A 15,978-nucleotide genomic window follows, 5' to 3' on the forward strand; every position below is an offset into this window, starting at 1 on the left:
TTGTTATTTCTTTTCTTGATTTATTTGGGCATCCAAGATGTAGGTGTGTTTGTTTTTTTCGGTAGAACACAAATGAAGATTTTTAACTCCCAACCTTTGCTCTGCCAGTTGTATAATGCATGTCAATGAGGTGTATTTCTATGACAGTAAAAAAACACATAGACATAAGAATCCATATTAAACCTTGTGGCTCGTGGCGACACATTGATGACTTGACATTGAAGACACGAAACAATCAGTTTCTGAGAGAAACCTAACAGTATTTGTGCTATTTTTTTCTCCCTCATATCAGTTGAATCTCATCTAGTATTCCCAACGCCATTACTAAGGTCAAAAACCTGGCACGATCATAGATATATACAGAACCCTCATAAGTACCTGCACGGATCGGTTAAATGAGGCATCTATGTAAATATGTATCTGTGATTGCGCCAGGTTTTTGACCTTACTTGACGGAAGTATTGCTATTGGGAAAACTAGATGAGATTAGGCTGATATTATTTTTCGTGTCTTATATCATCAATGTGTCACCACAAGCCACAGGGTTTAAAGCCACATGAGTTTATGTTCCGTGTGTAAAAACCCCCAGTATTTTTCACACAATTTACTTATCTGTATACCGCTGTTTCCTCTGTCCTAAAAATGGCCTGATGATTTCCTTGTTCTATTAAGTCCCTCCTTCAAAAATATGTAACGAGTTCTGATTAGGCCAGCGCTTCCCGTGTTGTGATTGGGCAGCAGCTTAGCGCACGTTGCACAGAAAGGTCCCGCCTCTTACCATAACGGGTAGATACGCGCGCTCAATGTTATTGCAAAAATGTCTATATTGCCTTATCAATTTGAGCCGGAATCAGACCCGGAGAATATCGAAGAGGATCGATTACAACCTGCTCAGGAAAGACTTTTGCTGGATGTTTCAGAATGATAAGCTGTCTATTCAGTAGTTTAAACTGATCATTACAAACACCAACAATCGATGGTGTCTGAATGAATTACTACATTTTTATATGCTAAGTTTTTCAGATTAGTTTCAATTACCATCTAACGTTAGTTAACAAAGCTAAACAGCGTTGCACTTTGTGTCATGATTTACATAAACTGTTAAATGGACCGACTTAAATAATGAAATACACTTACCGGTTGTAGTCCATAAACAACGCCTTCTCGAGACAGAGGGAACTGCGTCATCTTTTCAGAATAATCTTTCTGCGAATCCGGCATTAAACTGATTGAGATTGAGGAAGCAGTTCTCAGCAAAATGTGCTGCACATAGTTTTAAATTGTGATTATAATTTTCCGGAACCGAGTTAACCATAAACTGTAGCCATTGATCTCTACGTACAGCGTCTGTGGGAAGGCCAAACAAAGGTGATTTGACTCCGGGATGAAAATAACAGCGTTTCAATGGCATGACGACAAACACACTCTACAAAAACAACGCTTCCTATTCTCGACCTGCGAGAGCAAAAGGACAACGCCCCCGAATTTGCGTGTTCTTGTGGGCGGAGGGTTCGTCAACAAACGGTTTTAGTTGCGTCATTAAAGCAGGAAGTGCAGGGGTGTAGTCCAAACCGGCCGTTCGCTGTAGGCTTTGAAAGGCATTGAACTTTGAGCTTCATAATTTTACAGGTATTATTTATGCTCTAACAGCAACATTACACACTAACTAAAGTTTGAAAGATGGAATCGCAAAGAATGGGACCTTTTAATATGGATTCGTATGTCTATGTGTTTTTTACTCTCATAGTGGCTCTCATAGAATTAGACCCTATTGACATGCATTATACGAGCAACTGTTGGAGTTAAAAATCTTCATTTGTGTTCTACTGAAGAAACAAACACACCTACATCTTGGATGCCCTGGGGGTAAGCAGACAAACATCACATTTTCATTTTTGGGTGAACTATCCCTTTAACTGAATATTTTTAAGACTTTAAAATCCAAATTCCAAACCATCCAGCAGTTTTGAGACTAGTAATATTTGACGATGTGTTGAAATTCGACTGGGCATCCCTCAAACTTCAAGCCAAGCTGCTCCATCTGGCTTATGTTTTTGGCTCCACCTGCCCAGATTGCTGTGGCCAAACTTACAGTCTAGCCGCCACGTGTAGCTGGGAAAAGGACCACATGATGCTTTGTTCCTTATGCTCCTCAGCACGAGATGTTTTATTTTTCAGTCTCTGCTACACATCTGCTCTGCAGTTGTCTCACGGTCAGAGATGTTTAAAATTCCTTCAGTACACTTCTCTGCAGCCTAAAGCCTCATGGTCCATGGCTTTACCACATGCAACAGTACACCTCACTGGTTTTCAGCCATTCAATTCTTCTGTTTTATTGAGTCAGTCACAGTAGCCCAAACCTAGTGTGTCCCTAGACAGCATTTTAAGGCATGCGCCCAGCATGAAGGTTGTTGCAAAGTCTGGGTACAATAATTATGCCTTCTAATCTAGGACTAAATGTAAGGAAGCATTGCTTATATCCCAGATTGTATTACAACATGCTCAGTGGAAAATAAATCCAGAATGCTGTATGAATCGAGAAAAGTGATCTTATTAATGTTCTTTTGTTCTTGCAGCCAATCTGAATCCCATGTCCCACGCTGTGCACTGTGTGACCAGCATGGCGGCTCCCTCATGGAGTTGCACAAGTTCAGATGAAGAGACAGAGGAGAGTGAGGGGAGCATGGAGGATGGCAGGAAGCATGAAGAGGGAGGTCTCAGCTTCCTCCTCAAACAGGAAGACACAGAGAGCCAGGACAGTTACATCTACCTCTATAACCGCCTGGATATTTCAGTACGAGAGATGAAGCAATATGTGGCCCAGATAGATGTGTAAGTGGTGAGGTAGTTTAAACGTGTATTCAAATAGTGTTTTAAAAGTTGGAAATTATTAAAAATAGGTATTTCTATAGTGAATATATATTTAATCCAAAATAAGCTAAAACATATAATTTTGAGTGCAGTTTCTATGAATTTTTTTTTCTATTTGGTCAAAAACCTTTAAAAAAAATTCCAAAATAAATGGTACATTTTTTTAATCACATCACTGCATGAATTGAAGATTCTTGTCTGAAAGCTGGGACTGTTTTAGACAAGTAGGTTTTAGTGGCCTCCTCTTTGAGAAGTTCCTCAAGTTCAAAACTTCAGGATGTTCTTTTATAACAGTCTAAAAATATTTAGGGCTCAGACAGAAAAAAAACAAGACTGAAGCCATAACAGACAACTGCAGAGGAAACATTTCAACAGCCTCTCATGAGGAACAAATGTTTGTTATTCAGTGGCTAGCATGTGCTGATGTAGAACTTAATTGTCAGTGAAATGGAGTTATTTCCCAGTCCCATTCCCTCACCTCTCACCTAGTGCCTTTTTTGTCAGTCTAACACCCTCATATTATACTAATGAACTTTGTTCTTTTATGGGACAGAGAAGTGTAGACTGACAAAAAAGGCACTAGGTGAGAGGTTGAGGGAATGGGACTGGGAATTAACTCCATTTCACTGACAATTAAGTTCTACATCAGCACATGCTAGCCACTGAAAAACAAACATTTGTTCCTCCTGAGAGTATCTATCTATCTATCTATCTATCTATCTATCTATCTATCTATCTATCTATCTATCTATCTATCTATCTATCTATCTATCTATCTATCTATCTATCTATCTATCTATCTATCTATCTATCTATCTATCTATCTATCTATCTATCTATCTATCTATCTATCTATCTATCTATCTATCTATCTATCTATCTATCTATCTATCTATCTATCTATCTATCTTAAACACTGTTTAAGTAAGCTACACCAATAAACTAATTTAAAGGGGCTCTATGTGGAATTCAGAAACAATTGTTATTAGCATATACTACTAGTGGCCGTTAAGTGAAATGCAGTCAGTGACTTATTGCTTACACTCATGCACATATAACTGCACATGACCTCGATATATGCAAAGTTCTTTGCTGTTCTTTGCTTTCGTTCTTCGCTTTGCAGCAATATCCTTTAAACAAACATTCAGACACCTTCCATGCTGCTGAGAGCGATGTTTAAATGAATATGAAAATGTGTTGCACGCTTTTCTCCTAATAACAAAATAAACTATAAAAAAAATCAGGGGTGAGAGAACAGCAGTTAAGAAAGCATCTGGTTGTAGCAATGTGGATATGTCTGTACCAGTTTTGCAATTCACAGGCACCGTGTCAACAGAATACCACATTGTTGTGATAGTTTGATTATAAAGTATATTTGAGACCATAAAACAATATGTGAGACTACAGTTTGAATGAATCTCTTTTCTTTTCGAGACACATTGACATTGTAGTACAGAATGACTCTTTCTGCATTATCCTGCACATTGTAAGTATTAATTTCATGTGGCTCTCGGGAGCTACTGTAAACATCACATTCTTTTGATTCTTCTGTCAAAAGCGTCCTTCCAATAAAAATCAGTCTGCAGGCTTTCTTAGACAACATAGCGGGGAAGGTCTAATTTTTTTAAGCTTCGTTCCAGGCTGTTTACACATTAGCAATAAAAAAGCAATTAATACATGGAAATGCTTACATATAGCCCCTTTAACTCTAACTGGTTTATTTTGTTGATTATTTGTTCATTTGTCCACAAACATCCCAAAGTTTATTTCATTTCTATCACATCTCTCATTGTGTTTTTTAATAGCATTTTGTGATGAAAATTACCACAAAAGTTGTGACCTTTATAAATCAAAAGAAGTAATAATTTATATTAATATATACACTACAGTTTAAAAGTCTAATGCTCACCAAGTCAAGGTTTTTCTTTTGAACAATGTAATGCATCCTTTTTGTAATGCAATCCTTTTTTCCATGAGTATAAAAATCAACTAATAACACAGGTTTAGTGTCAAAACACTTTCATAATTCATTAGTCTCTCTGTTTCCAAACCTCTCTAAATATGTTTCATCTTAGACTTCTGTCATCGATAACTGGCCCGACCCAGCCGCAGGGCTCAGAGCCACCCTCGTTTGAGAACGCCCCCTCAACCTCTCCCATCCCGGAGGAGACAGACCACGACAAAACGGAGCATGGTGGGAACAAGAGAGTGTGCTTTAAAGTGAATGAAGATGATCAGGAGGACTCTGGACATGACACCATGAGCTACAGAGACTCATACAGGTGGGGAAAGATTGTTGATGTTTATGAAACATGTTCATGCCTGGGTGCTTGAATGAGTAATACAGTTTTGAGTCCAGCCTGCAACATCCCATCATCTCTCCTTTCTTTATCTGTCTTATAATTTTATTTCTAAAGTGTCCATATTGATAAGAGCTGCAACTTTCTTCTCACTTACGAGTTTTATAATAACATTTTGTTTTCCATGAGATGATTTAAAATCCCAGTCTTCCTCCAACACACGTGAAGCAGAGAGTGAGCGAGACAGGGCTTCTGGGCTTCTGTCTGATCCTCCTGTCAAGCAGATGTTGCTAAAACAGACACGTAGGGAGACGATAAACATCCCTTACAAAGAACCTGTTGTGTCACAGCAACCCAGACGCCCTGTTTAACCACTAAAGAATACATTCAGTCACTGTTGTTATGTCATCATTATATGGAGCAAAGTTTGTTTGTTAGTGATCTAGACCTGATGAAGCAGGGCAAAACTGAAACTGACCACAGCCGAGTGCATTTTATGCTTCTGTCGGGATAAACGGATGCCTGCCTTTGCACCCTCTATCATTATGTGGCGTTCCGCTTTAAAATCCTGCTACTCTGTGATAGGGTAGCTCATGAACAGCTGGAGCCATCATGTTTTATAGATAGTAAAGTTTTTCCTATATTTAGGCTCTTGCAGTAAAAAAATGGATTTGTCTGTGGGATGTAGCTAGGCCGTCTGATCTCATTATCGTGAGAATAGGGCTGGCTGTTAGGGAACATGAACTTTCAGGGGTTCGGGAGGTTGAATAGTAAAATACGAGTGAATGCTCCTTTTTTCCCTCTCTCAACTTCTGGGAGTGTTGCAACCTGCTGGTCACGAGCTTGATCTGCTTCCATTCTTGGCTTGTGGCTGCGCTAAATTTGGCCCCTCTCATTGTGGGGTGTGGAAAGGGAACTTCTGATACTCTTACTACTAGTTCAGCCAGTTTTCTCCTCTCAAGCTTTTTGAGCACAAAACGACATACTGAAAGTTTTTGTTTTAGAGTTAAAATGTCAAGGCTTCCAAGTAGACATCCACTTGTTGATTTGAGTAGATAAACATAAAAAAAAGTATTTGTTGATGTTTTAATGACACTTCTATCATCATTTACTCACCTTTTTGTTCCAAACCAGTATGACATTCTTCTCTGGAATGTGAGTTTTTGTTGTTGTAATGATTCCTCAACATTTTAATATTGTACTATCAAAGACAAAGCATATATCATGTGTGTCCCACAGAAGAAAGAAAATCATAGAGCAGTGTAAGAATGGAATCTTGTGTAATCTTGCTTTTTTATATTTTTTGCCATTAACCTGCGGAGCAAAAGGAAATAGCTGAATCAACATAGCTGTCTTGCTGCTGTACTTCAGTGAATTGCATCATTAAATGAGCCTGAGAGATTGTTTGTTTCAGTAAAATTTTCCTTTAGATTTGTATTTTTTCTTAAGCTTTGAATGATATCTGAACTCTGTATCGGTTTGATTGACTGTAGTCAATAGCTAGGCAATCCTTGATTAAAAAAAATCCCCCCTCTTGAGACGGCCCTGACTATAATAATTCCAGAATGGTTCAAAAGTTTTTGTGTATGGTTAAATATAACATTTTCTCAGTATCTTAGATTTGGTATCTACAAGCATTCTTTATCACAGGAGCTGAAAATATTTGTACGTGTGTATGTGTGCTCTACAGTGAGTGTAACAGTAACCGGGACTCAGTGCTGTCATACACCAGCGTCCGGAGCAACAGTTCTTACCTGGGCAGTGATGAGATGGGATCAGGTAACTGTTGTCCTTCAGATGTGGTTACAATGTTGAAATTCAGGATGATTACTAACAGGGAATTGCTACTTTTATTTTGTTTTTCAGGAGATGAGTTACCATGTGATATGCAGATCCCTTTTGACAAGCAGGATAAACTACATGGATGTCTGGAACACCTTTTCAATCAGGTATATTGATTCCCCCACACATAAATCAAATATTTTGCCAATTTAAACTTTATATTCCCTTTGTAACTGTTGCCCTTTGTCTGACACCACTCACCTCCTTATTTAGTCTATTTTTGCTCTTCATCAATACATCCCCTCTTAGTTTCCCTCTCTTCTTCCTCTCGAACTCCCACAGTATCGTTTATCAAATTACCAACATCTCTAGTGAGCACTCTTTGACCTCTAAACCTCTGCTCTTTGACCTTAAAATCTATCGTCTTCTGGAGGTCACCAGATTTTGACCCCCTCTCAATTTCCCAGATATCAATAATGGGCTCTTTTATCCAGCGCAGACAGGTTACATGCAGACAGACTGAAAGCAGCAGGCCCGGTGTTAGCAAGGGCGTGTAGCTGGTCTTCAGTTAGCACAGGATGTGTGTGTGGTGACAGGCTTAACTGTGTCTTTTTCATTCTCAGGTTGACTCTATCAACAGTCTCCTGAAGGGCCCTGTCATGAGCAAAGCTTGCGAGGAAACCAAGCATTTTCACACCGACCACAGTCAACCAGGTACCGCCCGGTCGGGGTGTGCTCCATATTTACGTGTGTGCTATGTTTGGAAACTCATTTGAGGGATGTGTATATTTGGGTTTTCTGTTAGTGTGTGGGGGGACAGTTTGGGTAGGGGTGTGTGAATGTTTCTGTTTACATCTGTACGTTATTACCGTTGTATGCGAGAATACCACACTAGTTTCATCTATGTGTTTTATGTATTTTAGGGGTGTTTATAATTAGCCTACGATTTTTTGTGTGTGAATGTTTTCACATTGCCAGTTACACCTGTTGAGCTGTTTGTAAGATATTGCAAACCACATGCATGAACTTTAAATTTCACCATCACTTTCATTTCTTAGAGTTTCGGCACACCGATGACTGGACTATACGTTGGCGGCATGTCTTGCACAAGAACATCCAGGAGGACCCTTGGAACCTTCCCATTTCAATCAAATCTCTAGTTAACAGCCTTCACCGCTTTGTCGAGGGTACGTTTAAGCCTGAACAATCAATATCAACAATCTAAATTATTACCACTGGAATATGTCAAGATGCAAGTGATGTCCTCCAAAATCAGCGTCAAACTTGCATTCATGTCTGCCTCATTTGGATTTTTCTGAAGTGCTGTTCACACTTTTAATGAAAAAAATGTATCATTTAAAAAGGTGAGATGCAGGGCAGTGGAATAAAAAAGAGTCTAGAAACATTTTTAAAGGTTGAACTTTATTTGACTTGGAACACCACTTTTCTAGAACGGCATGTTGTGTGAGACGCTGCAAAAGATGAAAGCGTAACAGTCCATCTAACCGGTTTACAGTAGAAATGCTTTTTTTGGGGGGGAGTTACACTTTATTTCTACTCATTGGAGTATTAGTAGACTGTTAGGGTTAGTAGAATAAGTTGACAAGTATCAATCAATCAATCATTAATCAACTTTATTCATATAGCGTGTTCACAATGATGATTGTTTCAAAGCAGCTTCACAGTGTTAAACAGGAAAATATTGCAACAACATTTGATTTGGCTTTACAGTCGTTCTAGAGAAAACAGTTATGTTATCAGCTTATTTAAATTTATCATATAACGACAATGTTGGCAGATCAGTATTATAGTTTAAAGAAGTAATACTATCAAAGTTACTTATAGTTAGTACAATATCAAAAGTGGACTATTGAAATAAAGTGTAACCTGTTTTTTGCATTTAAACCACGAGACAGTTGTCTGGCTATCACCAGACCAAGCTCAATTTAAAATTGAACATTGGTCTAGGGAGTCTGCTCTGTATTTTCTACTGCACAAGAGGCGGGATCAACAAGTATTATTCGAATGACTGTATGCAATTGGATAGTCCTTCAACCTGTCAAACCACAAGAGGCATCATCAACAGGCAACGACCCATCGCTTCTCTATCCGTCATTGTCATCATTGTTAAACCCGCCAATAACGCACCAGGTAGATAAGGCAGTCTGTGATTGGTTCCCACATAAGTGTAACGGAAGCAGTAGAAATAATGGTACAGGTTTCCAGCCTGAGATGCAGGGTGAAATCAAATTGCCGGCAAATCAGGCTGGGTTTGCCCAGTCTAACGAGACAGTAGAATAATAAAAATGGTCTAGGGATGCGTTTATTAAAAAGACTTTTAACTTGAGCACCATGTTTGTATAATACCATATCTCATGCAAGACGCTGCAAATAACGCGAGAGCAACAGTCACATCTTTGTCTAGCATGTTTAAATGGCAAAACAATGGAAAAGCAGCACAGTGGAAATGCAACTCAGTAAAATAAAAATATTTCATGTTTTCCAAATCCCAGTAATACAGCTATTTTGTCCTGTATTTAGCGTGTTGTGTTGTATTCATGTCTATTTGTAACTGTGTTTCAGATGGAAGGAGTCAACTCTTGTTGGCGTTGCTTAAATGCACTGGTAAGTTAAGCCTTTTTTTGAACTCTCCCTTGTTGAATAGCCTGACAAGCCAGACCCACATCAAGATGTTTGGTCTGGAAACTCACCATAGACAGGGCTCAATCCGAGGGGCGGGATAAACGGTTGTCTTTCAAACTCCCTCTGCACGCGATAGGATAGCGCTACACCAACCAGAGCAATATGAAGGTGAAGCAGAGCTCGCTGACTGATTAAACATTCGCCGTATCCGGTCGGCTAAACTCCGAACACATCTTCCCTTTATAAGAATGACTTCAGTGCCGCTCTTTGTTCTTTTCTAAGAGAAAAGCTTAACTCCAAGTCTTCCAGAGTCGCGGTCAAAGCTGATACGAAAGACCGCCGCCGTTTGCCAGTTTCTGTGTTTACTAGAAGCACGCAAACGCAACTCGGCCATCGTCATTATGGCCCCGCCCGCCGACTCTATACACGATGTGATTGGGCCGTCCAGATTCTGAGGAATACAGCTCAGATGGGTATTGAGAGTTCCTAGACGACACTTGCGAGCAAATTAAATTTGCTGCCGCTAGGGTGCGTCTAAATTTCTAGGCCACTTGTTGAAGCTGATCATTGTAGATTATTTCAAATCTATCCATTGAGTCAACCCAGAATGTTTACATGATCTTGCACTTGCGTCATAATCTGTGTGAGATTTCAGAAAGGCAACTGCAGTGTGTGTGATTTGAATTCCCCACTACTTTTTTGGTTTATTCTGTATTTACAGACATCTCTGTGCTAATAAGGGTTTTTTATTGGAATTCTGTAGCAGGGAGTGCGTACTTATGTTTGTGTGCAGCCAAGTTGCAGCAAGGCTTGTCTGTTTGTGAGCAGTAGGCAAAGAAAAAAAGTAAGCGAATGGAGCGAGTGGATTCATCCCGTGGGGTCTGTGGTGGGAGACATATGGAAGCTGTTGAGCGTTTGCTTTGGAACCTGATCTAGAGCCCTTATCCTACTGCTTCACACAGACAGCAGCTCCAAGCCCTGTTCCCACCCAGTGTTGCATTGAAACCCACCATCTGCTTAAACTATTACACACATGGACCACGGCTTACAGCTGCTTTAGGACATTCAGGAATCACACCACTGATTGGGATATACTCTGTGCTGATCTGTGAACAGCAAATTAATATTTGGTATTTATATAATATGATATTTAATTAGATGTAATCAATTTGATGAATAAAATCAAATACTATTTTAATTGAGAACATTGAGTATTATGAACCCCTACAGCTCTGTTCAAAAACTTGGGGTCAGAAGTATGGATAAAAAAAGAAGAAGAAATTAATACTTTTATTCAGCAAAGATTTATTACATTTTTCAAAAGTGACATTAAAGACATTTATCATTTCTATGAAATATTTCTATATAAAATAAATGCTGTTCATTTAATCCTTTTATTCATCAAATAATCCTGAAATAAAGCATGGCGTACCATGGCTTCCACTACAATATTAGGTAGCACAACATTTTTCAACATCGCTGAAACATAATTTTAAATTGTAATAATATTTTACAATATTACTGTTTTTACTGCATGTCTGATCAAATAAATGCAGCCTTGGTGAGCTTCTTTCAAAAGCATTGTATCAACATAAACATTTTTAATGGTAATGTGTCTATTTCTGGAACAGAGTACTGAATATAAACACAATGTTATTTATAAAAGCATGTTTTATATTGCCATTTATATTATAATTTGCACAAATGATTGGGTCAATTAAATTAGGATTTTAAATTAAGGATGTCCAAGATGATATAAAACGAAAATCTTAAAAAAGGCAACTAGTTAGTTTTTAAATAAATGAATTTATTGCCATTTATTGGCACTAAAAATGTGGTACAAACAAGTAAAAAGTAATACAATATTTTCCCAACACAATGAATACATGTGTACACACATATTTATACAGATATGATGAATTCTTCTCGACTCTTCTATCACAGACACGGAACTCCAGTTGCGCCGAGATGTCATATTCTGCCAGTCCTTGGTGGGGGCGCTGTGTGCATTGGCAGAGCAGCTTGTGAGTGCACTGAACCTGCGTTTCAACAATAACGGAGAGTATGAGGAGGACAGTAAAGAGGTGAGCCGTAAATGGCTGGAGCAGATCAACGCCATCGGAGTGCTCTTCAACTTCCAGTCAACACTCTCTCCACATGTGGTGAGACAGATTTCCAGAAGTCACGTCTTCTCATAGCTGATTCAGTGACTAATACTACACAAGCATGATAATGTTTTAGAACCTCTTATTCCTGGAATTAAATCTTGGGACTAAATAAGGACTAAATACAGAACCAAGGCCATCACTGATTTCCAGAGCCGAATAACCTCTAGGATTTCTCTGCAACAGGAAACCATTGTAGTCACGTCACAGTTTTTCCTCTATATACTGAATGCTGCGTGACTCTAATACTATCAGAATGCTGCTTAAGTATGCAGTAGGGGTGTAACGGTACACAAAAATTATGGTTTGATACCTACTTTGGTTTTTTTGAAGTCACATTTTGCAGCAAGATATTTGGATTGATTAGACTTTTGTGTGATTATACATGCCATTTTTTTTTTTTTTAATTTTAAGGTTAAAAAAAGGTAATAATTATAGTATCCTGTCTATTTGACGCATGTACGCACAAGTGTGGAATTCTGGCCAGCGCCAAATTATTACTACACATGCATGCTGAAAACGAAAGGCCTATATTAAAAATGTTCAGTCTGAATATGTGTACAATTATACCCCTAGCATGCAGTATTATGTTAGAAAACTCTGCTGCTTCAGCATGAAGAACTTGATTATTTGGGGCTCACAAACTGTTTTCTTTAACAGAGAGAAGAGCGAATCATGCTAGAAGATACAAAAGCAGCGCTGCAGGATCTGGAGAAAGTCACCGTGCTGTTCCGCCCGCTGGAGAACGAGTGCCTCGTCCCAAGTATGATACCACACCACATATATTAACACAGAAAAATACATCTTCTATATATATAAATATACAGTTCTTAAAGTAATGTCTGTGTGTGGGGTTATTCACTTATGTAACCTTAATGTGTGAAATAAAAAGTGTCTGCCAAACTTCTCCTTTAAATAATTTAAATGAACTTAATTAATTATTAACACCATAATCATTTTTTAATTTATTTATTAATTATATATTTAATGTAATATTGATATGAATACATATTTTCTCACTGGGTACCAACCAGTGTTATTTTGGTTTTTTATGTACTTTTATTTTTATGTTTTTATTAATATTAATTTTTTAATTGCCATTTTTATTTTTATTTTCATTCTTCATTTTAGCTTTAGTTTTATTTATTTTTATTTATTTTTTGTTTAAAAAAAAAAAATTTAAGGTTTCATTTATATTTATTGTCTATCGTCAACATTTTCTCACATTATCACAGTTTATTCACTATAGTTTAAAATGGTAATAAAATATGACAAAAACTTAAAAGGATAGTTCACCCAAAAATGAAAATTCTGTCATCATTTACCCACCCTCATGTTGTTCCAAACCTGTATGAGTTCCTTTCGGCCCCACTTTATATTAGGTGGCCTTAAGTACTATGTACTTATATCAAAAATAAGTACAATGTAGTGTGACGGGGTGAAGAAGTACACGACACAGGAGGGCAGGTGAATTTCCCCGAAGGGTGGATTTATTGACAAAAGTGAAAGTGAAAGTGCTTTGAGTGCGGTGCTCCGTGCTCGGTGTGGTCTCTCTTGCGTCCTCGGTGCTCGCGGTGATCTGGATCCGTGCTCAGAGTGAGTGCTGGCCGTCACACGCTGCTCTCTGGAGGGAGAATGGAGACAACAGTTAGCCGAGTCTTCTGGAGACATCTCTCACCTCTTTGGGCGGCGGGCAGGCTTATAAAGCCGCCCGCTGATGAGTTGCAGCTGTGACGGCTCAGCCTGTGATGAGCGGGTGCAGGTGTTCCCGCCTTGTTTCCAGGGCGACGCTGATGAGCGCTCGGGACACTTGTCACACTCCCCCCCCCCCCTAAGCGACGTCCTGGTCCTGCGGAGAAGCGGGGAAACTGGGGGGGGTTGGGGAGTGGAGCCTGACAGACCTGCGAAAGCTGACCACATCCGGGAAAGACCATCGGCATTGGCGTTGGCCGTCCCGGCACGATGTTGGACGGTGAAGTTGAAGTCCTGGAGCGCCAGGAACCACCGCGTCACCCTGGCATTCGTCTCCTTGGCCTGGGCCATCCATTGTAGTGGTGCGTGGTCAGTGGTCAGGGTGAAGTGGCGGCCCAGGAGGTAATACCGGAGCTCCAGGACTGCCCACTTGACGGCCAACGCCTCCCGTTCCACGGTTGCGTAGCGCTGTTCTGCTGGGGTCAGCTTTCGGCTAATGTAGATCACCGGGTGTTCCTCGCCGTCGGTGACCTGGGAGAGGACGGCTCCCAACCCGGTGTCGGAGGCGTCCGCTTGCAGCAGGAAGGGGCTATTGAAGTCGGGCGCTCGTAGGACCGGTGCCGAGGTGAGGGCCGACTTGATGCGGTGGAACGCCGCCTCCGCCTCGGTGCTCCACTGGGTCTTCTCTGGCTGCCCCTTCCTGGTCAGGTCTGTCAGGGGAGAGGCTAAGGAGGAGAAGTCAGGGATAAAGCACCGATAGTAACCCGCCAACCCCAAAAAGGCTCGTACCTGCATCTTCGTGGCGGGACGGGGAGCGGAGAGAATCGCCGAGACCTTCTTCTCCTGGGGTCGGATCAGGCCCCGTCCCACCTGGTAGCCGAGGTACTTGGCCTCCGCGAGTCCTAGGTGGCATTTCCGGGGGTTGGCGGTCAGCCCAGCCCGACGTAACTCCGACAGCACCTTCCGCAGCCGGTCCAGGTGGTCCTCCCAGGTCTCGGAGTGTACCACCACGTCATCCAAGTAGGCCGCCGCGTAGGCTTGGTGGGGTCGGAGCAGGATGTCCATGAGCCGCTGGAAGGTGGCGGGTGCTCCGTGCAGGCCGAAAGGGAGGACGCGGTATTGCCAGTGGCCGCTCGGAGTGGAGAAGGCTGTCTTTGGCTTGGCCTGAGCGGAGAGGGGTACCTGCCAATACCCTTTCGTGAGGTCGAGGGTGGAGATGTACCGCGCCCTCCCCAGGCGGTCCAGCAGCTCATCTACGCGGGGCATGGGATAGCCGTCAAACTCCGAGACCTCGTTGAGCCGGCGGAAGTCGTTGCAGAAGCGGAAGGTGCCATCGGGCTTTGGGACCATCACAATCGGGCTGGACCACGGGCTGCGTGATGGTTCGATGACCCCTAACCTCAACATCTCCTGTACCTCTGCCTCAATGGCGTGTTGCCGAGCCTCCGGAACACGGTAGGGCCGCTGCCGAACGACGACTCCGGGGGCCGTCCGGACGTCGTGCTCCAGGACGTGAGTCCGCCCGGGGCGAGGGGAGAACACCGCAGAAAACTGACTGACCAGGTGTTGCAGCTCCGACTTTTGGGCCGCCGACAGTTGGGGGTCCATGTCTACCATCACGGGTGGGGAGTCCGTGAACGCAGAGAGCTGGGGCCCGGTCCCGACCCAGCGCTTCAGGAGGTTGATGTGGTACAGCTGGTCGGCTCTCCTCTTCCCAGGCTGCCGGACCCGGTAGGTGACGGGCCCGACCTTCTCGGCGACCGTGAAGGGACCCTGCCAGGTGGCCAAGAATTTACAGGCGGCGGTCGGGACCAGGACCAAGACATGGTCCCCGCGCTGGAACTCTCTGGGTTGGGCGGCCCGGTCGTAGTGCCTCCGTTGGGCCTGCTGGGCTTTGGCCAGGTGCTCCCGGACAATGGGCATCACGCGGTCGATCCTGTCGCGCATCTGCCGCACGTGTTCGATCGTGGAACGGTGTACCCCCGGTTGTTGCTCCCAGGCCTCCTTGGCCACGTCGAGCAGTCCGCGGGGTTGCCGGCCGAAGAGGAGCTCAAACGGGGTGAAGCCGGTGGACGCTTGGGGGACTTCCCGGATGCCAAAGAGGACGTAGGGCAGCATCTTGTCCCCGTCCCGCGGGTCTTCGGCGGCCACCCGCCGCAGCATCTGCTTGAGCGTCTGGTTGAACCGCTCGACGAGGCCGTCGGTCTGGGGGTGGTACACCGTTGTGCGGAGCTGTAGGACCTTCAGGAGCCTGCAGAGATCTGCCATCATCCGGGACATGAACGGGGTGCCCTGGTCAGTCAGAATCTGGGCGGGGATGCCCACCCGGCTACACAGAAGGAAGAGCTCCTGGGCGATGGCCTTGGTGGTGGCTTTCCGGAGGGGAATGGCCTCTGGGTAGCGGGTGGCATAGTCCACGATGACGAGGATGTGTTCGAACCCCCGGGCGGACTTCGGCAGCGGTCCCACCAGATCCATTCCGATTCGCTCGAAGGGCACCTCTATGATGGGCAGCGGAATCAGCG

At 42.5% G+C, this 15,978-nt stretch overlaps 1 protein-coding gene across 1 annotated transcript in view; it reads left to right on the forward strand.

The window, feature by feature from the left end:
- Positions 1 to 15,978, forward strand: part of prex1 (phosphatidylinositol-3,4,5-trisphosphate-dependent Rac exchange factor 1) — an 88,956-nt gene that overhangs the window by 62,139 nt on the left and 10,839 nt on the right. Inside the window, exons 25-33 of the mRNA XM_067413729.1 lie at positions 2,577 to 2,832; positions 4,947 to 5,153; positions 6,862 to 6,950; positions 7,038 to 7,120; positions 7,577 to 7,667; positions 8,012 to 8,140; positions 9,537 to 9,578; positions 11,541 to 11,758; positions 12,422 to 12,524. Coding sequence (XP_067269830.1) covers positions 2,577 to 2,832; positions 4,947 to 5,153; positions 6,862 to 6,950; positions 7,038 to 7,120; positions 7,577 to 7,667; positions 8,012 to 8,140; positions 9,537 to 9,578; positions 11,541 to 11,758; positions 12,422 to 12,524 — 1,218 coding nt within the window. The remainder of the gene's footprint in view (positions 1 to 2,576; positions 2,833 to 4,946; positions 5,154 to 6,861; positions 6,951 to 7,037; positions 7,121 to 7,576; positions 7,668 to 8,011; positions 8,141 to 9,536; positions 9,579 to 11,540; positions 11,759 to 12,421; positions 12,525 to 15,978) is intronic.

The sequence above is a fragment of the Pseudorasbora parva genome, chromosome 13, assembly GCF_024679245.1.
Source record: "Pseudorasbora parva isolate DD20220531a chromosome 13, ASM2467924v1, whole genome shotgun sequence".
Taxonomy (NCBI): domain Eukaryota; kingdom Metazoa; phylum Chordata; class Actinopteri; order Cypriniformes; family Gobionidae; genus Pseudorasbora; species Pseudorasbora parva.